Source organism: Lissotriton vulgaris, chromosome 4_1, assembly GCF_964263255.1.
Source record: "Lissotriton vulgaris chromosome 4_1, aLisVul1.2, whole genome shotgun sequence".
NCBI classification, from domain to species: Eukaryota; Metazoa; Chordata; class Amphibia; order Caudata; family Salamandridae; genus Lissotriton; species Lissotriton vulgaris.
In genome coordinates, this window is record NC_141691.1 from 923684401 (window position 1) to 923705612 (window position 21212).

General features: G+C 47.7%; 2 protein-coding genes across 3 annotated transcripts in view; one reads left to right on the forward strand and one right to left on the reverse strand.

The window, feature by feature from the left end:
• EXOC3 (exocyst complex component 3) overlaps nucleotides 1–21212 on the reverse strand; it is a 291571-nt gene that overhangs the window by 252127 nt on the left and 18232 nt on the right. For both annotated transcript variants that reach the window (XM_086965203.1, XM_086965204.1), the window contains exon 4: nucleotides 19833–20514. In XM_086965203.1, the coding sequence (XP_086821329.1) occupies nucleotides 19833–20514 (682 nt within the window). The remainder of the gene's footprint in view (nucleotides 1–19832; nucleotides 20515–21212) is intronic.
• Nucleotides 1–21212, forward strand: part of LOC147722730 (uncharacterized) — a 637985-nt gene that overhangs the window by 131975 nt on the left and 484798 nt on the right. The gene's annotated exons all lie outside the window — the stretch shown is intronic.

Below are 21212 nucleotides of genomic sequence, written 5' to 3' on the forward strand. Positions count from 1 at the left end.
CGTAGCGCTGCTTCCCCACCTCTGGCATAATTGTTATTTCACTAATTGGATCTGCACCCGCTCTGTCTGCGTAGCGCTCAGCATAACTCTGCTTGCAGTGTGTTTTCTTCGTGAACTGTGATTTTTACGCATTGTTTAGCCAAATTTGCATATCGCTCTTAGGAAAGCTGGGCATTGCTTTCTCTTAACTGATTCTGTTATTGTGCCCATGTTTCAGCGCCAGCTCGCATTTCCCGGTCCTGTTGCTTATCTCCCCGTCCATATTGTTGTGCCTGCAGCCCGTCCCTCCCCCTACGCTCCCGCCTCCCTGCTCCCCCTCCCACGCTCCGCCCCCTCCACCATCCATTTAAGGCTGATGAGCCAACGCGCAGCGTCCACGCGCTACGGCCGCGCCGAAGGTGCGCCAAAGGTAAGCCCGTCTCCGCCGAGACCGCGCCTAGCGCCAGACCCCCTGGTTCCCGTAATGCCCAGCCCACTCGCATCACTTACGATGCCACCACCCTCCTAGCCCTTAACCCCGGCCGTTTCCCCAACTGCGTCCAAGCCACTCCTGGCCACACCCATGGTCCTTCTCTTGCAACTCCTGCAAGTTCGACGGCACCAATACCAACTCCTCATCCACCAACACCAATCAGAGACCTGACACCAACCACCTAAAATGCATCCTGCTCAACACCCGCTCGGTCCACAGACACGCCATCGACCTCTGGAATCTACTAGACACCATCTCACCGGACGTCGCCTTCCTAACAGAAACATGGATGAATGCCTCATCAGCCCCAGACATCACCATTGCCATCCCGGAAGGATACAAGATCATCCGTAAGGACCGCATCAAGCAAACAGGAGGAGGCATCGCTATCGTCCATAAGAACTCCATCCGCATCTCAACCAGCTCAGACGTCAACCTTGCCAGCGCCGAACACCTCCACTTCCAGATCCACACCGACCCCAAGACCACACTCCGAGGCACCCTCCTCTACCGGCCTCCAGGACCCCGTGCACAATTCAGTGACGACATCACTGACTTTATCACCCCACACGCCCTCCCCTCCGAGGACTACATTCTATTGGGAGACCTAAATTTTCACCTGGAAAAGAGCAATGACAGCAGCGCCACCACCTTTCTGGACAATCTCGCCAACCTCGGACTCAAACAACTGGTCACTACCCCCACTCACACTGCAGGTCACACACTCGACCCCATCTTCACCTCCAGCAAACATGTCTCATTCAGTCACACCACAGCTCTTCATTGGACGGACCACAGCTGCGTTCACTTTACCTACAATAAGACCACAATCCACAACCATCCTCAACCCACCCTGTGAAGAAACTGGAACAAAATCACCAGCGACCAGATCTCCTCATCGCTTCTTCTTAACCCCCCCCGCCCACTCCTCAAACCCCGACCAAGCAGCCGTTAACCTCACCCAATGGCTTTCCAACAGCGCCGACATCCTAGCACCGTTGAAAAAACGTCAAAACAAACAAGGCAGCAAAAACGCCTCCTGGTTCAACGATGATCTTAAGAAATCGAAGAAACTCTGTCGCTCCCTCGAGAAGGCCTGGAAAAAAGACCCAAACACCAGCACCAGGGACGCCTTCAAAAACGCCACCCGCATACACCACCAACTAATCCGGTCTGCCAAGAAAGCCGCATTCAAAGACCGACTAGATAACAACGCCCACAACAGCAAGGAATTATTCAACATCGTCAAAGAATTTACCAACCCATCAGCCAACTCCAACGACATCACCCCCTCCTAAGCCCTCTGCGACTCCCTAGCTTCCTTCTTCCACAACAAAATTGCAGACATCCACAACAGCTTCGACAACCGACCCGGAGACCAACCCACCCAACCTTCTGCAGGACCTTCACCCCCCTTGAACACCCTTAACGACTGGAACCCAATCTCCACTGAGGACACCATCCGCCTGATGAACTCCATCCACTCAGGATCCCCAACTGACCCATGCCCTCACCACATCTTCAACAAAGCAGACTCCATCATAGCACCACATCTCCGAGATGTCATCAACTGCTCCCTCAACTCCACCACCTTCCCGGAAAGCTGGAAACACGCAGAACTCAGCGCCCTTCTGAAAAAACCCACAGCTGACCCCACCGAACTCAAAAACTACTGCCCCATCTCGCTTCTTCCATTCCCGGCCAAAGTCATTGAGAAAGCTGTCAACAATCAGCTAGCCACATTCCTTGAAACCAACAAATCCCTCGACCCCTCACAGTCCGGCTTCCGAGCCAAACACAGCACTGAGACCGCACTTATCGCAGCAACAGACGACATTCGAACTCTACTGGACAATGGAGACACAGTCGCCCTCATCCTCCTCGACCTCTCCGCTGCCTTCGACACAGTCTGTCATAGCACCCTTCTACAGCGCCTCAAAAACGTCGGAATCCATGGAAAAGCACTGGAATGGATCACCTCGTTCCTCACCGGAAGAACACCGAGAGTCCGCCTCCCACCATTCAAGTCAGAGGCCACTGAAGTCATCTGCGGCGTGCCACAAGGATCGTCACTCAGCCCCACCCTCTTCAACGTATACATGAGCCCCCTTGCGGCCATCGCTCGCCAACACAATCTCAACATCATCTCCTACGCTGACGACACTCAACTGATCCTCTCACTCACCAAAGACCCTAACACCGCCAAAACCAACTTACACGAAGGAATGAAAGAAGTAGCCGAGTGGATGAAGCACAGCCGTCTAAAACTGAACTCAGATAAAACAGAAGTCCTCATCTTAGGCACCTCCCCCTCCGCCTGGGATGACTCTTGGTGGCCAGAGGCCCTTGGAAAAGCACCCATCCCGACGGACCACGCACGGAACCTGGGCGTCATCCTGGACTCCTCACTCTCTATGAACAGACAAGTCAACGCTGTTTCATCATCTTGCTTCAACATTCTTCGCATGCTCAGAAAAACATTTCGCTGGATCCCCACCGAAACTAGAAAAACGGTCACCCACGCACTGGTCACGAGCCGCCTGGACTACGGAAACACCCTATACGCCGGCACCACCGCAAAACTCCAGAAAAAACTCCAACGCATCCAGAACGCTTCAGCCAGGCTCATACTAGACATCCCGCGTAAAGAACACATCTCTGGTCAACTGAAAAACCTCCACTGGCTCCCCATAAATAAGAGGATTACTTTCCGCCTCCTAACCCACGCACACAAAGCACTTTACGAACTTGGACCCGAATGCCTCAACACACGACTGGCCTTCTACACCCCCTCCCGTCAGCTACGATCCTCCAACCAAGCCCTTGCCACTGTACCTCGCATCAACAAAACCACCATGGGAGGCAGATCCTTCTCCTACCTGGCAGCTAAAACCTGGAACTCACTTCCCACTCATCTTCGCATTACTCAGAACCACCTAGCATTCAGAAAGCAACTTAAAACTTGGATATTCGACAAGTAATTCCCCACCCTTCCTCAAGCGCCTTGAGACCCTATGGGTATGTAGCGCGCTATATAAATCTTGACTTGACTTGACCCCTATCTTAAAGAGTCATGAAAACAGCAGCAAGAACCACGGCGCCAGGTTTGCTTTCTACAGTCCACCTCCTTGACCTCTTCCCGAAGCCCTTATTTGTAAAAAGACTGTTGAAAGTTAAGGATAGAAGATTTTTAATATGAGTCGGTAACATTAAATCAAGAAGAGCGGGAGAGTATTACTGGCTGAAACAATGTGACTGTCGCCTTGTGAGTGAGTGAGTGTGGGTGAGTGGAGGTGTGTGTTAATGGTCTGGAGTGACTGTGTGTGTGTGTGCGTACGTAAGTGAAAAGGTCGAATAGCTGAATGAGTGGTGTGCGGCTGAATGGGATTCCGTGAATTGAGTGGCGCTTTCAGAGTTTAAATGAGCGATTCACTATGACTGAAAGAGTTAATAAACGAGAGAATGAGCACGTCTGGGACTGGCGGCTCAGATTTCTTGAGTAGCGCTCGCTGCTGACCTCCAGGCACTTTGTGAGTATGTGGATTGTGGTTTCCATGCTACTAAAAGGTAGGTGTTATTCATTTAAAGCGCCTGCCGTTCCTGGACTGTATCTACCCCTGGTGAACATGTCCGGGTGTATGCTATTACCCATCTGGACAGACTTCGAGCTCTCGACCTCGAAGGATAACAGGTCGCGTGTGCCCTACCTAGGTCCCAGCACCATGCCACACACCTCCCCAGCGGAGGCTCACTGTACCGACCTCACAGTGCTACTGAAAACACTACCATTGAGGGTGCAGAAAAACGTCTTTTCGCTGACCCACTGGGCTGATTAGAGACAGGCTCCTATAGTCATATTAAAGCCTCACTGGTGCGATAAAACCTACACATTTCTTATAAAGGGACTCATTCCACCGGGGGTGGCTTGGGAACAGGGTGTGGCAGAGCCATGAGTACAGGCAGGAAACCCGAGCAGGCACCTCTGATTGTTCCAACAACACATGTGTTTCCACTGAAGGGCTCGTGTTTCAAGCAGTGCACAATAGGAGCTTAGGGACACACGCAGCGCACAGGGCCAACATCCTTTTGGAATCAATCAATCAGTGACACTTATAGAGCGCGCTACATACCCGTGGGGTCTCAAGGCGCTGGGGGGGGGGGGGGTGGGGTGCCGCTACTGCTCGAACAGCCAGGTCTTCAGCTTCCTCCTGAAGGAGAGGTGGTCTTGGGTCAGGCGCAGGTCGGTCGGGAGGGAGTTCCAGGTCTTGGCGGCAAGGTAGGAGAAGGACCTTCCTCCTGTAGTCGCTCTTCGGATGCGGGGGACGGCGGCGAGGGCGTGGTTGGCTGATCGGAGGTGGCGTTTGGGAGCGTAGAAGTTGAACCGGCTGTTGAGGTAGCTCGGGCCTTGGTCGTGTAGGGCTTTGTGTGCGTGGGTGAGGAGGCGGAAGGTGATTCTTTTGTTGACGGGGAGCCAGTGAAGGTCTCTCAGATGTCCGGTGATGTGGCTGGTTCGTGGGATGTCGAGGATGAGTCTGGCTGAGGCGTTCTGGATCCGCTGGAGTCTCTTCTGGAGCTTGGCGGTGGTACCGGCGTAGAGGGCGTTGCCGTAGTCCAGTCGGCTGGTGACGAGGGCCTGGGTGACGGTCTTCCTGGTCTCGGTGGGGATCCACCGGAAGATCTTCCGTAGCATGCGTAGGATGTTGAAGCACGCCGAGGAGACGTTGTTGACTTGCCTGGTCATGGAGAGGGAGGAGTCCAGGATGAAGCCCAGGTTGCGTGCATGGTCTGTCGGTTTGGGTGCGGTGCCCAGGGCGGGAGGCCACCAGGAGTCGTCCCAGGCGGAGGGGGAAGAGCCCAGGATGAGGACCTCCGTCTTGTCAGAGTTCAGTTTCAGGCGGCTGGTCGTCATCCACTCGGCTACCTCTTTCATCCCTTCGTGCAGGTTGGCTCTGGCGGAGGCGGGGTCGTTGGTCAGGGAGAGGATCAGCTGGGTGTCGTCGGCGTAGGAGATTATGCTGAGGCTGTGTTTGCGTACGATGGCCGCGAGGGGGCTCATGTAGACGTTGAAGAGGGTGGGGCTCAGAGAAGAGTGGGGCATATGTGTACTGGAGACCCCCTAAGCACTAGACCAGCTCGGGCTGCCTCAGACTGCAGCACGCCTACGGAAGAGTGGGGCACTCATGTTCTGGGGACCCCCTGAGCACCGAGCCAGGGCTGGGGTGTCTCATGCAACGTCACGCCTCGGGAGTGCGGAGACAACAAGCCAATTAATTAACAAGCATATGTGGGAGAGAATAACACCGAGTAAGAGGGTAGGTTTACAGACGACCAGACAGGGAGACACCGACACCTGCTACAAAACAAGGCCCGGGATTAAAAGCAAATAAACAAACAAGCATGACCCCTTCCTCCAGCGCTTCCGCCGCCTCCGTTGCTGCTCGCACCGTGCTGCTCGTCGTAGTGCCTCCGCGGGCGCCGACACTCGGCCCCAACTCCCCGCTGCCCTGCTCCTCTTCACACCGGGTCTCCGAGGAGGGGATCTCCGCCGCTCCTTCCTCCTCTCCACCGGCCTCCTTCCCCGAGGGCGCCTCACCCCTCACTTTGAAGCCAGCTGCACACGCACGAGTAATAAAAAAACGAAACAGAAACCTACAAAGCGCGCGTCGTAAGCGGTCTACGATAGAAGCTCACGCGCGCGACCAAATCCCAAGGCGCGCGTCGTAAGCTGTCTACGGTAGAAGCTCACGCGCACGACCAAATCCTAAGGCGCGCGTCGTAATCTGACTCTGCCATGCTGTCTCAATGCTGCGCGTGGCCATCTCTTGTCTCTACTCGTTGTCGGCTGACCCGACAACTATAGTCTCGGGGCGAGAGCGCGCTTCTCGCTTTCGCCAGGGCGAGACCTAAAAAGGACATTGTTTTGCGACAGCACATGTATGCTGTAGGAAGATGATGGAAAATGATGAGGCTTAAACACTTACTAGAGGGTGGTGTGTGAATATAAAAAAATATATATGTACATGTGTGTTAGCTTCTTTACAACCTTCTGTGATGAAATCAAGGAACTGACAGTTTTTCTTATGCAAATACTCTAGGAATTGTGCAGAACAGAATATATTCTTATTATCCAAACAAATGTTTTAATAATCCACTTCATTCTTAAATTGGTTTCAGTTTTGCATTAATGCTGAATAATACAAGTTATTGTAGAATGGTCATATACCCATAAACCACAAATAATGTGAACAATTTGAACTCTATTGGAAAAATTCCTGTTGGAGCATTTTTTGGTTGGCTTACCTTAAGACAAAAAAAGATCTGCATGCAGGCTTTCGAGATACCATGGCAGCGAAGAGGTGTAAGCTGGGTAGCAAGCCATTTATAAAAATAAAATAGAAAAGCCATCTTTTGTGTCAGCAGTGCCACAATTACACATATTGGGTGAGAGCCTAGACAACATATGAGCCCTAATAAGGGAAAGGGCAAGTGTAAATGAGAGAAAAATAAATTAATTTAAAAATGTCCCAAGGATGATTGAATTTCATACACAAATGACACAACCATCCACAGGACAGACACGTGCCATACTGTAGACTAGAGCAAAGTAAGACTAGAAGAGGGCTCTGCCACAATCTGTTTGTGTGAGAGGATAAGTTCAAATTCTTATGAATAAGAGCAGAGACACTGGTTGCCATCAGCGCTCAAAGTAAATAGAAAAGAGCATGGCTTGGTGAAGATAGAAGAAAGGTGTAGAAGAAAACCCTTCCTTAGACACATGGCGACTGGAACAAATAAGAGACAGCTGAAAGCGGTTCTGAAAGTGTCAATGTTACCTCAAAAGGAATACCTATAAGAGCAGAATCAACTATGCTGGAGCACTCAGATAGGCTCAGGGACTTGAAATGGAATTCTAAGGGTCTAAGCAAAAAGGTAACAAGAGGAGCAGTGATGAAGACACTATTACAAGGTAAATCGGATGAGCAATAATTGGGGGTTCATAGGTAGAGGAAAATATAAATTGATGGCACACTCAGGCTGCACAACAAGGTCAAGAGTAACAGTAAGCATGGTAAGACATGTACCAGTGGTTGGCAAGACATGGAGAGAAGCTCACGGGTGCTATGAAGCTGTGGTCAGGGAAAGGATCCCTGCTGAACTTGGTAGAGGCTTGGAGTGAGGCTGTTATTCTTGTATGATTGATTTAGTGATGGATGAACAACTGATAGGTTATCTTTCAAGCAAGAACGTATAGGAAATCCTCCACGTTGAAATATTTTGTGGATCCAATAGTCTGGTTGAATGGGAATCGTGTGACTTACATTCGTTACTTGGGAGATCACTGATCCTACTCATGACTAGATTATGACTTCCTCCTAGAAGCAATGGTTGGCTGATACGCAAAAAATTAATATTTAAGCGGAGGTGTCGAACCCTCCAATGCTTCTGATAACATTAGGCCTACGGATAGGAACATGTAAAGAGGGATGGTGCTTGTATATGTGGGAACTTCAAGACCCTTTAGTGGTGAAGGTCCTTATGGAGACGGTAGAACATTATTTCCTGAAGAAAACTGATGCAGTCCGGTCATGCTCCACTCTGTGGGAATCATATAGATGGTAGTAAAGGAACATACAACAGCAGTAATGTCAGGTGAGACAAAGTCAGAAAATAAGAGAGTTGGAAGAGAAGTACATTTATATAGAGATTAACCGAAAAAGAAAAGTTCGGATCATACTAGAGAGAAACACATAGGTAAAGCGGGCACAGTATAAACAGTAGCGGGACAAAAAGGACCACCTTGACTCTGTGACATAGGCCAGCGGTTCATAGCCTGGGGTCTGTACACATCTGGAGGTCCATGGATCCCTGAAAGCTCACAACACCTACTCTGAGGGTCCATGACTTATGAAAATTAAATATTACCAGATTATTAAAATATATATACATAACAAAGCAAAATCTAAATGTAACATCTAGAAAAGTTGGTTTCCATAACTTTATTTGTAGGTACAGCACAAATACAGCAATCAGAATCTAGTACTGACAATACTTTCTACAGTTTCAAAACAAATTGGAAAATGTAAGTGCTATACCTACTAGGCTACTGCCAACCTATAATTGCCTTGACATCGCAGATATGGGGCTTTCAATATCTAGGAGTTTATGTAATTTGAGATGAAGGGAGCATATATAAAAGTAATCTGGGGTCACAGCTTGACCACTTTAGAGCAGATGCAGCATGCTGAACTTCCTCTGTTCGTTCTGAGCAGAGAAGCACTCTTCAAAATTATTGCACTCCCCTGCTTTATATACATACTTATAACAGAACACTCCTTTCTAGGTGACATACAGGTTTTTCTCCACACTGAACGGTGCCCTGTGACTATTTCTGTGGTGGGGTAAGGGGTTGTTTGTAGGCATGGAACCCTCCCAGTCTGTCACTGAATACCTTGTATAAAAAGAGTTTATGCTAGGGGTCTAGGTCTCACAAATGAGTGTTGCTACTACGTGGCAGCGCATTTATGAATGTGAACAAATGGGCCTTTAATGGGGTTGACGAGCTAGCCCTGAAACTAGAAAGATATGAATGGCTGGTATAGGTTTGAGGCACTATTTGTATGGTGGGAGATCAGAGGCTTCCCTTACCCACGGAGGAAATGTCATTGTGTGTTGGTACCCAGATAGTATAGGTGATGAGCCTGCCCATCTTTGGGAGACAGGACACAAATGGAGTGGAAAAGTGTGGGAGAAATCTTGGTGTCAAATGCCACCCTATACTTACCAAAGTCTGTGAGTAATATGAAATGGCCACAACACAACTTTTTAAAAACATTTCCAACTGTGTCATATGATGCAGAGTCATGCTGTACCTAGAGAAGTCTTTCTGGACTGTACCCCATTGCAAACAGTCTCCTTACCGAGGAGATGAATCAATCCTAGGGCAGTTCCATTGCTACATAAAACACTCGCAAACAATTCCTTACATAGATACGAAAAAATTGAGGATCAAATGGGAAAAAGCACAGAAGTGTTGGAAGAGGTGGAATGTCAGGAATCAATCCATTATGTCATTTGTAAAGCGCACCACTCACCCGCGAGGGTCTCAAGGCGCTGGGGTGGGGAATGCTGCTATTGCTCGAAAAGCCAGGTCTTGAAGAGTTTTCTGAAGGTCAGCAGGTCTTGGGGTCTGTCATAGGTGGATGTAAAGGGTGTTCCAGGTCTTGGCGGCGAGGTGGGAAACGATCTGCCGCCGAAGGTCGCTCTTCAGAAGCGGGAGACTGTGGCGAGGGCGAGGTCGGCGGAGCCGAGCTGGGGGGTGGGGGTGTAGAAGTTGAGTCGTCTGTTGAGGTACTTTGGTCCGGTGTCGTGAAGTGCCTTGTGTGCGTGGGTGAGGAGCTTGAAGGTTATCTCTTGTTGACCGGGAACCAGTGCAGGTCTCTCAGGTGGGGTGTGATATGGCTGCGGCGAGGGATGTCGCGGATCAGGCTTGCAGAGGCGTTCTGGATGCGTTGGAGCCGTCTCAGGAGTTTGGCTGAGGCTCCTGCGTAAAGGGTGTTTCCGTAGTCCAACCTGCTGCTGACGAGGGCCTGGGTGACCATTCTTCTTATTTCAGTGGGGATCCACGTGTAGATCCTGTGGAGCATGCGGAGGGTGTTGAAGCAGGAGGAGGAGACGGCGTTGACCTGTTTAGTCATGCAGAGGGTGGAGTCGAGGATGACGCCTGGGTTGCATGCATGGTCGGTGGGTGTTGGAGCAGTTCCCAGTGCAGTCTGCCACCAGGAGTCATCCCAGGCCGAAGGGGTGGATCCAAGGATGAGGACCTCCGTCTTGTCAGAGTTCAGCTTCAGTCGGCTGTTCCTCATCCATTCAGCGACAGCCTTCATTCCTTCGTGAAGGTTGGTTTTGGCGGTGTGGGGGTCCTTGGTGAGGGAGAGGATCAGCTGGGTGTCATCGGCGTAGGGGATGATGATGAGGTCGTGCCGACGGGCGACATGGGCGAGCGGTGCCATGTAGATGTTGAACAGAGTTGGGATGAGCCCTGGGGCACGCCGCAGATGATCTTGGTGGCTTCGGAGCGGAAGGGGGACGGTCTGTGTTCTGCCGGAGAGGAATGAGGTGGTCCAGTCCAGGGCCTCCTCTTGGATCCCGGAGTTATGGAGGCGTGTTCATAGTGTGTGGTGGCAGACCGTGTCGAAGGCAGCTGACAGGTCCAGGAGGATGAGGGCCGCCTTTTTTCCGTTGTCCAGCAGGGACTTGATGTCAACGGTGGTGGCGATGAGGGCAGTCTCTGTGCTGTGGTTGCTGCGGAACACAGACCGGGAAGGGTCCAGGATGATGTTCTCCTCAAGGTAGCGGGTCAGTTGTTCGTTGACGGTCTTCTCGATGACCTTTGCCGGGAACGGAAGCAGGGAGATGGGCCGGATGTTCTTGAGGTCCTTGGGGTCCGTCTTGGGTTTCTTGAGTAAGGCGTTGATCTCGGTGTGCTTCCAGCTTTCCGGGAAGGATGCTGTCTTGAAGGAGGTGTTGATGACTTTCCGGAGATGGGGTGCGATAGATGTGCTGGCTTTGTTGAAGATGTGGTGTGGGCATGGGTCTGACGGAGATCCGGAGTGGATGGTGCTCGTGATCTTGATGGTTTCGTCGTCGTTGATGTTGGTCCAGCAGAGCAGGCGGTTGGTGGTCGTGGGAGCGGAGGTCTCAGTGGTTGTCGGGGCAGTCGTGGGTTGAAGCTGTCGTGGATGTCTGCGATCTAGCGGTGGAAGAAGGTGACCAGCAAGTCACACAGGTCTTGCGGGGGTGGGACGTCGTTGGTGTTGGAGAGTTCCTTCACGATGTTGAAGAGCTCTTTGCTGTTGTGCACGTTGTTGTCTAGGCGGTTTTTAAAGGAGGCCCTTTTGGCGGATCTGCTGAGGTGATGGTGTCTGCGGGTGGCGTTCTTGTGAGCTGTATGGCTGTCCGGTATTCGTTCACAGAGCGAGATCTTCTCCAGCTCTCGGCAGGTGTGCTTGGAGGATCAGAGGTCTTCAGTGACCCAGCTGGCTTTCTTGTTGATGTGACTGTTGGAGGGTTTCTTGATCGGGGCGAGGGTGTTGGCGCAGTCATTGATCCACTGTCTGAGGTTGCAGGCGGCGGTGTCAGGGTCAGTGGGGTCAGCGGGACGGGCTCTGGGGGAGTGTGGTGGTTAGCTGGTCTACGGTGACTTTGCTCCAGCAGCGGCGAGGCTTCAGTTGGGTGCAGTGGTGGGTTTCTTGAAGGTGAAATGGATGCAGCGATGGTCGGTCCAGTGGAGTTCGGTGGTGTGGTTGAAGGAGACGTGGGGGCTTGCGGAGACAATGGGGTCAAGCGTGTGACCGGCAGAGTTGTCTGAGTCCGAGGTTGGTTAGGTTGTCGGTCAGGGTGGTGGAGTTGGTGTCATTGTTGTTCTCGAGGTGGAAGTTCAGGTCCCAGAAGAGGATGTAGTCCATGGAGGCGAGGGCATGTGTGCTGACGAAGCCGGCGATGGAATCACTGAACTGTGGTCGGGGTCCGGGGGGTCTGTAGATGAGGGTTCCTCTGAGGGTGGTGTGTGGTCGGTGTGGATCTGGAAGTGCAGGTGTTCGGCGGTGCTGAGGGTGTCATCGGTATTGGTCGAGACTCAGAGTGTTCCTGTGAACGATGGAGATTCCTCCTCCTGCTCCGTTGGTGCGGACCCTGCGGGTGATCTTGTAGCCTTCCGGGATGGCTATGGCTATGTCGGGTTCCGAGGCAGGTTTCAGCCAGGTCTCCGTCAGGAAGGCTACGTCTGGGGAGGTTGAGTCGAGTAGGTCCCAGTGTTCAACGGCATGTTTGCAGGCGGAGCGGATGTTGAGAAGGATGCCTCTGAGGTGATTGGGTTCTTTCCTGGTTGGCAGCATAGTGGGGCAGATGCTTGTGAAGCTGCAGTTCTGGCAGGTGAAAGGTCCGTGGGTGCGCTTTGGGCAGCCAGGAAGCAGGTGTGTGATCGTCCGGTGTTGAGTGCGTGGAGGGTTCTGGCATCGTATCGGTGTCGGGCGTCGTGGTGTTCGCGGGGTCTTGCCTTAGGTGCGCCTTTGGCACTCTAGCAGCGCGGCCTCTAAATGAGGGGATGTGGGAGGGAGGAGCAGCTGGGAGCGGGGGCGAATGGGATTGCCGGGGGGTGGGGACGTATCGGCGGGAAAAACGGGCGGGGGCCGCGGGAGAACTGGGTACAGGAAGGAAAAACAAGTTCAGGCAAGAAAACAAGTACAGGCACAGAGGAAAAAAAACAAGTCTGGGCAAGAAAGCAAGTACAGGCACAGGGGAATAAAAACAAGTCTGGGCAAGAAAGCAAGTTAGGCACAGGCACAGAGGAAAACAAACCAGTCTGGGCAAGAGCGCAAGTACAGGCACAGGGGAGTAAAAACAAGTCTGGGCAAGAAAGCAAGTACAGGCACAGGAGAATAAAAACAAGTCTTGGCAAGAAAGCAAGTTAGGCACAGGGGAAAAAAACAAGCCTGGGAAAGAAAGCAAGTTAGGCACAGGGGAAAAATACAAGATTAGGCAAAAACAATGCAGGCAGAGCCGTGCAGCAGCGTGGGGAGCGACCTGTCTGCGAGCAGGTCGCTGAGGAGTTGATGAAGCGGACTTCAGAGATAAGTTAAGAATTAGTTCGCAGATTTAAACTTCCATAATTTATAATACATTAACGAGTGTTGCATGTGTTTGTATTAATTCAACCTAGAATAATGTGCACTCTCAAGAACACGTGGGATTAATAATATGTGCTCTTGTCGCATTTGTCATTACGTTTAAATAATATATTAACTTTGTCTTTTGTTTTGTCAAACATTAACTGCGGCTGTTTTAAATAATAGCATGTGCATTTTCTTAAATGTGCTCTTGTTTATGTCGTATCTTTCATGTAACAGTGTTTTTGTTTGTCTTTTATGCATTAAACTAGGTAATATAGACTTATGGGTTAACATTAATAAAGGGGGTGGGTAACAGAATAATTATCATTACTTGAATTAATTGAGGTCTTGTGTTTCCTTGCATACTAGAGTCTTGCTAAAAGAGGCCTGTGGCCTATTTCTAAAATGGATGTCCGAAGTCCTGTCGAGTTGGGCCTTGCACAGCAGAGAATGAAAGAAAAATTTTTCTTCATAATTCTTTGAAAAACAAACTCGCGGAAGCTGAGCGTTGAGATAATCATTGTATAACTTTCAATGCCAAGGACAGGACCTAGTGGCAGAAAAGCTTGGGCAGAGGAAGCAAAGAATTGTTTCGTTTAATGTTGCAAGCCTCGGAAGAGCTTGTGACACACGTAGTCAAGGGAAAATGCCGCTCTTAAGGAATATGGTTTTTGCAATGCGAAAGGCGAATGACTTCATGGACTGACATTTCTCCACCAATCACGCTTCGAGTTGGTCATCATTTTGTATTCTTTTAGATAGAGAAAAGGTATAAAAATTGCCCCCTTGGAAAGAGCTCTGCTGGCTCGTTCCTGTGCTCCAGAGATGCTGTCGGACTTTTGACTCACGCAAGATCCTTTCGAACTTATGATTTTCCCTTTAGGTTTTCTTTAGATAAGTTAGGGAAATAAGGACTAGGGAATGAGTTCTTAAATGCTTAAACATTTCTCATGCTGATTTGGATTTAAACTGACAGTCTAATGTGCCTTTCTAATAAAATAAAGCTGCTTAAAATGCTAAATGCTCTTTGCTCGATGAATAAAGTTAATAAAATAGATTTTGAAATGACAAGCTGGTCTTGTTTCGTTTGAGTTACCATTAGTTAATCCATTGCCTATGATTTCGACTTAATTAAATGTTTATGAAAGTGTTTGATTAATTAGGTCATATGATTCAGTTGGTCAATTCATGTCTCAGTTGTCAATGGGCCTAGTGTAGAATTTATTAATAATGGTGAGTATCGTGGTGTAGAGTTATACATATGAGACTGAATTTCCTTTGGCCCGCTGGATCAGAATCAATAACACAACCGTTTTAGGTTGGTGGGATTATTACTATGGGTATATTACTCCAGCACACGAATATATGCATTTTGATACACTTAGTTTAAGGGATGCTTGGTGTGGAGTGTAGAGAGGAATGTTCTTGCTACTGTGTGGAGTGTAGAGAGGAATGTTCTTGCTACCACATCCTGTGGTTATGCCCTAAAATAAAAGTATTGGGGAAGGAGGCAATGATGCAAATACAAGCAAGCATTAGCAAAACTAATAGGTCTTGCTTATGAGAGCTACTGGCTATGGCAATGCAGGGAGGGAGTGAGGATGGGAGAGAAGGATGAGAGTGGGGGAGAGGGCATGTGAGAGGCAATGTGGAAGCACACAGACTCGAGGTATGTGCAGGAGGACCTGAGGAAGCAAACTAACAATGGAGGATGGGCTGGACGGGATGGAGAAGTAAATGGACAACAGAGAGTGTATGTGAGGGGATGGGGCTGTAAGCTAATAATGGAATAAGGGAGAAAGGGGATAGGAAAGCAAACTGAAAGCAGAGGGCGAGAGCGCCTGGGAAAGCAAGCTGACAATGGAAGGCAGGCAGGGGGGCATGGGCAGCAAGCTGACATAAGAGGGAGGCATTAGCTGGGGAAGCAAGCTGACAACAGAGAGTTGAAGAGGGCTGGGGAGGCAAGCTGAGGGCGGGCAAGAGGAGATAGAGAAAACACACGGATAATGGATCTGGGGAATGCAAACGGACAACAGAGAGTGGGCAGGCAGGGCTAGAGAAACAAATGGGCAACCGTGGATGGGTAGGCCTAGGGAAGCAAACAGACAGGGATGGTGGGGAAGCAAGAACGGCTATTTAGGGGGGGGGGGGAGAAAGAGGAATACATAAGGAGAAGTACACAAGGGAGAGAGCTAAAAAAAGATGCACTCATAGAGTGCTTAAAAATAACTGAAAACCTGAAAAATGAACAGTGGAAGAACACAAGTAATGCATCCTCTAGTCGAGGGACAAACACAAGAATAGGAAGGAAAGACTTGGGAAGTTAACAAATAAGAAGCAAGCAAATCAGAGCAACAATGAAGCGGACTAATGGTAAGCTAATGGTGGGAGCCAAACTCACTGCAAGCCAACATGTCTGGCAACAGACAGAACATACACTGTATTAGGCAAGCCATATAAAATGGTGCAAACGCGGGGAAATTGATGCAACCGCTAGTACTTCTATGTTTTGGGGCGAGGTGGTGATCCCCAGACATCATGGATTATTTATTTATTCAGCTTTGTCAATATCAAAATGAGAAGCAGTCCATGAATGGGGCACTCCAAGGATACTTTCACAGAAGCAATGGAATAGAATCCTCAATTGGTGCAAAGAACCAGAGAGGTTGATCCCTCAGAGTACAGGCTGCCAAGTTAAATTTGCTAAAACATGGGTGCATCAGACAACACTATGGACTTACACACAGAATGCAGTATCAAAGTAAAACTGGAACAAATCTTTAATAAGACTTGGGGTTTCCATATAATAAGGTGTAATGATATTTGTCAATAGGGTAAGACACTGCGATTGTCGAATGTTAAAGGATCGAGAAAAGGCTGTAACTTGCAGTGGAAATGTTTACGCTTGCACATTTAAAAAAGGCAAAACCAATAACAACCAAAAAAAGAAGGATAATTCCAATTGATGTCCTGCACACAATCACAGTTAATTGGCAGCAAGTGTTGCAGCAAGTGTTGCAGCCTCTTCCAAATATTTCTGTATCTGGTCTCGTACCACCCTTCTATGACCTAGGGTAATGTTGTCAGGTTTGAAATAGGCCTACAATTCAAAGTGTTGACCAAGGGAATGCTAGGTGTCTTTGTGGGGGTTGAGTTCACAACTAATTGCTTTTTACAATACATTGTTTTACAATAATCCTGCATAGCTCACAGTCAGGCTTGAAGGGTGGTTTGTGTTTGGGCTAGTAGGATTGAGTCATGCGCAAAAAGAAATGGTATTTCTAACACCTACAATTTGAGGTACGTCTTGCATGGCTGCTATTATGGCAAGGTACATATAATTTGCATAAAGGATGAACAGCAAAGGTGCCAGTTTTACCCGAAGATTGGTTGAAAATGTGTTCTTTTATCCCACATACCGAATCTGACCTGTGCCTTTGAAATGATGTAGGGACCGGTCACAAATTTTAGTAATGACCGATTTATCTGACAAACGTTTTATTTTTTCTTCCAAGACGCTCCTATTATCCAAGTAAATTGCGTGAGAGAAATCTAAGAAGGCTGCAAAAGGGCCATCTTTTTCTAACAAGAATAGAAGTTAACCAGGTGACACCGATTGAAAATGTGGTTAATGGACGATATTTTTCCCTGAATCCTCCTTTGATGGGTGAGAGGATGTCATTTCATTTTCTCTCCTCCATAAATTAATAAGATTGAGGATAATCTTGGTGAAGACCCCGCTATTGTTATATGTAAGGCGGCTAGGCCTGTAGGATGAGCATCTGAATGCTGCCCTTTTTAGGTCTCACCAAGGCAGAGCACATGCGCTGCTCTAGGTGGACATTTAGCCATCGGTCTTCACTTTTCAAGCACTGCACTAGTGCTTGTGGCGGCATCTACCTTGCGGGAGCGAGCAGTGCTGCGCCGCAAGCACGAGTGCAGTGCTTGAAAAGTAAAAGACTGCTCTCCCTAGCGCACCACTCGCAGGCTCACCTCCTGCTCCCCCTACTTTCCTTTTCTCTTTTTTCTCCAAGCCCGCGCGCGCACCACTCGCAGGCTCACCTCCTGCTCCCCCAACCTTCCTTTTCTCTTCTTTCTCCAAGGCACTGGACTCCAAATTAAATATGGTCAAGGAATAAGAGATTACGTTTGTCAGCCATTTTCTTTTTGCTTTCGAGCAGGTATTCCGAAACATCCTCTAGTACACATGAAACGCATAAACAGTTGACACGCAGTACAAATATTTAGATTTACAGAAAGTTCTAGTTGTGCAAATTGTTAAAAGCGCCAGCCTTTTCCCTTCCTTCGTCCTATGTTCCTGGTTAAATATTGTAAATGTATTCACCGAGTGATTCATCTATTATAACCCAAGACAAGTCTAGCATTTCATCCGCATTTGTCGGACACTGTTTGCCCCTCCCAATATGTTGAAAAGTATGAGTTTCTTGTCTGTCTATTTTTCATTTGATAGATCCTGCTGGCGTATCTCATTTTCATCTTTGTCAGATCCAATTACTTTAGTTAAACTTGGAATAAACAAGGCAAAGTACTCACTTTGGCAGTGTGCTATGTATTATTGAACACTCAGGAACACACGAGCAGCACCACAATTGATATGTAGTGCTTATTATAACTTCCATCTCTATATTTTTGTTTCAGTTTCTTTGTCATTGACTCTCCTTGGTTTACAGAAGTTTATGTGTCCTTTGGGCATAGAATGAATAGCCATATGTGTGATGTGTACAGTGGGGGTTTAGCCTCCCTTGAAAAACAAGTATTGGAATAGCCAATAGGTCTCGCCTTTGGGACCGTATACGTGTTTAGCCATGCAACAGTTGATGTTGTTGCACCAAGTACATTATGCTGCATAACTAAATACTTATAGGTCCCAAAGGCGAGACCTTTTGGCTATGCCAATGTTAGTTATATAGAGGCACAATTAAGCCTGTTTTCCAAGAAGCAGGGATACTTGGTTCTTCTGCGAAGAGCAGAAATTTTATGGTTAACAATGATGACCACCAGCTGCTGAACTGCTTGAACCAACCAGACAGAATCATGTTAGAGCCTGAAACTTTAACCTCTTCTGTGCTCATAACGGCCCCCGGCCGTCATGAGTCATGGTGGGCACGTGCACAGGAAGGCCGGGGGCCGACCGTGCCACGCCCGAGATTGGAATGTCCCAGCACCACGGCGGAATTCGCGCTGCAGCAAAGGTGTTAATATGAGTCGGGGAGAAAATGGCCTTGTGTAATGTTTACTTTAAAAATCATGTCTCCAGTTCTTGCTGCCTCGATTGTGTGCAAGATCGTTATCACATGGTTGATCAAAGGCTTTTATCAACTACCCTGATGATTGGTAGCATTCTGGACGTTTTTTTCTGTTGCTTGATGTTTCTCACATTAGTCGAAGAAGTTTTTTTAAGTGCTTTTTCCAGATGTCTGCAGTCATGTTAACATTGATTTTCTGTAGCTGATTTCATGAAGATTTTGCAGAAGGTTTTTATATATCTTTATACCTGGCTGCTTCAATAAAGGATTCCCACTAACTATCTTGAAATAGCTTTCTGTAGTAATCATTGTTTTATATGTTTTTCAACACATATGTAATCTGTTTGACTTCCTTTTATGCTTCGCTGGAAGTTGTTCTTTAAAGCTTTACACGATTTGATGCAAATCAATGAGAAGGCACTCAGAAAAACTATCATATCAAATTGTCACACAATGACAGTTGTAGCTTGATTCTTGAAGTCTTCTTTAATCAAATCATGTGTTTAAATTGCTAAACTGCCACAGCCAACCAGTTTCGTTCCGTGAACTTCTCCAGGGCATCACTACATATGTTAGCCTCAATAAATCCAGCCCATCAGATGAGAAGTTTGTAAAAGAAACTACATTTCTCCAGGTACTCACTGAAGTAATTGCTTGAATATATATAATAAGGCAGATGTGGACACCAGGATCAGTGGCTCAAACCGCAACTAAAATGCTGATGTATTGCATGTTGGATAATTACATCCTTTTTTGCCCCACATCTTTCTATAATCCTCTATCTGCATATCACGTCTTATCTTTCCTCTTCAGCACCGTTTTTCATGCTCTCTTTGTGCAAGTAATTACTTTCAACTCCAATCCCCCCCACCAACACAACCCTCTTGCTCACATCGCAGGAACGCTGGGGGAGAAGATCATTGAGGGAGCATGAGGTAAGGAGATCAAGGGAGCAGTCATACAGATGGCGGATAGTAACTCAAGGGGAACAGCCATGGTAGAGAGATGTGAAAGAGAGGGAGGGGAGGGTGGAAGCAGGGCCAGAGAAGACAGGAGCCAAAAAAAGCAATGTAGTATGCAACATCGGGAGAGGAAACAATTGGGTTGGAGGGGTGGGGGTTGAGGGAGCAAAATCTAGAAGCATTTGTTTCTTTGTATTCCAAAATATCCCACACAAATCAGTAAGCTTCTGGAAGCAACAGCCCTGGAATAAAGTGTGCTTCCTTTTCTACTAGAGTTATTTTTCTCTAAAAGAAGAATCACGCATGAAAAGAGAATTCACAGCCTCTTAACCTTAAAAGTAGCTGAATATCATTCTTAAATGAAGGAATTTCTTGCACCGGTAACTGAGAAAAAAACAGCTCATTGTGGAAACACACATTTTAAATTCAACAAGGTTACACACTTTTACTTCTCCACTCTTACCTCTGGTATGTGTTTAAGACCCAAGTGAGGAGGCTGACAATTTCATTAGCTTCCAGATCTTCTGAGGCCAGCTCCTGGATGCGGGAGGACAGTGCCTCATGGTAGAGGCCAAGGAACTGTTTTAGAATTTCATAGTGAGGAGGGAAACACTGAACCATGAGGTTCTTCACCACAAGTAAATCGTCCAAGACATATCTACGTATTATTTCCAGGTGGCGCACTAGCCACATCTTGTCCGACTCCCGGGTGTCTGCCTGAGTCCCCTCTATCCTGTTAGTCACTGTTTTCTGCAGGACTTCAAGCATTTTCTCCTTCCATTTCTTAGGCCGATCATGAGGGATGAACCCAGTCTGCTTTTTTCGATCCAGCATACGCCGATCAATCTTTTCTTCTCTCTCGATAATTCGAACCACAGAGACAAGCATGGTGGGATCCCGACGCACAGTCACAGAAGATCTTTGTACCACCATCCACAGCTGCTTGGCCAGTTCATCTGAGAGTTTGTGCACCTGACCAAAGTAAATCTGGATGAGATTCATGTCTCTGCTGTTTTTGCTGTCCATGCGATACTGCTCATACATGAGGTCATCCCTGGAACACTCCAAGTCCATCAGCTTTCGATGGGCTTGCAGAAGATCACCATGTACAATCAGTTCTTCAGTTTCCCTTACTATTTCTGGCACTGTAAGACCCATGCAATGGAAACAGAAAGAAACATTTATGAGGGAGCAAGACTGCTTTTCACTGCAAACATGTACTTTAGGCATCTTTATTCAATATTAGAGTATAGATATAATGGCATTGAAAAAGAGGGGTGCAGGGCAATAATTAGCTTGTGGTTATGTTAACTTTGTGCCATCATTAGTTTGTGGTTATGCCAACTTTGAGCCATCAACATCTGCAGTAAAAGTCTGATTATTCATTAAAAGAGGAGCAGACGAGGTTGAAGTCTCTTTAGTCAATTTAACTAAAAAGGCAAAAAGACCATTTAAAGTATTTTTCAGTAAATAAAAAATATTTAATATTGTAGAAACCATAAAAATTATTATTCCATTGTAAAATGCTGCATGTTTCTTCCAATATATAGAACAAAGAATTTGATGCAATACAGAACGCACTGCAAGAAATCATTTCACAATTTTATTAATCATCTGCTTTTAAAGGTATAGCTGTCTTTTATAATCAATTATTGACCTTTGGAAAAGATACCAGAGCACAATGATTGCATTCTTGCTGCTATACATGAAAATCAACTTCATATTGGGCACTGAAATAAATATCAATGTCAAAGCAGGAAGTATGATTTAATACAACCCAAACATCCTTATAAGAGATACAGTCTACTTCAGACTATAGGTTTACTTATGTTTTAATTTGCAG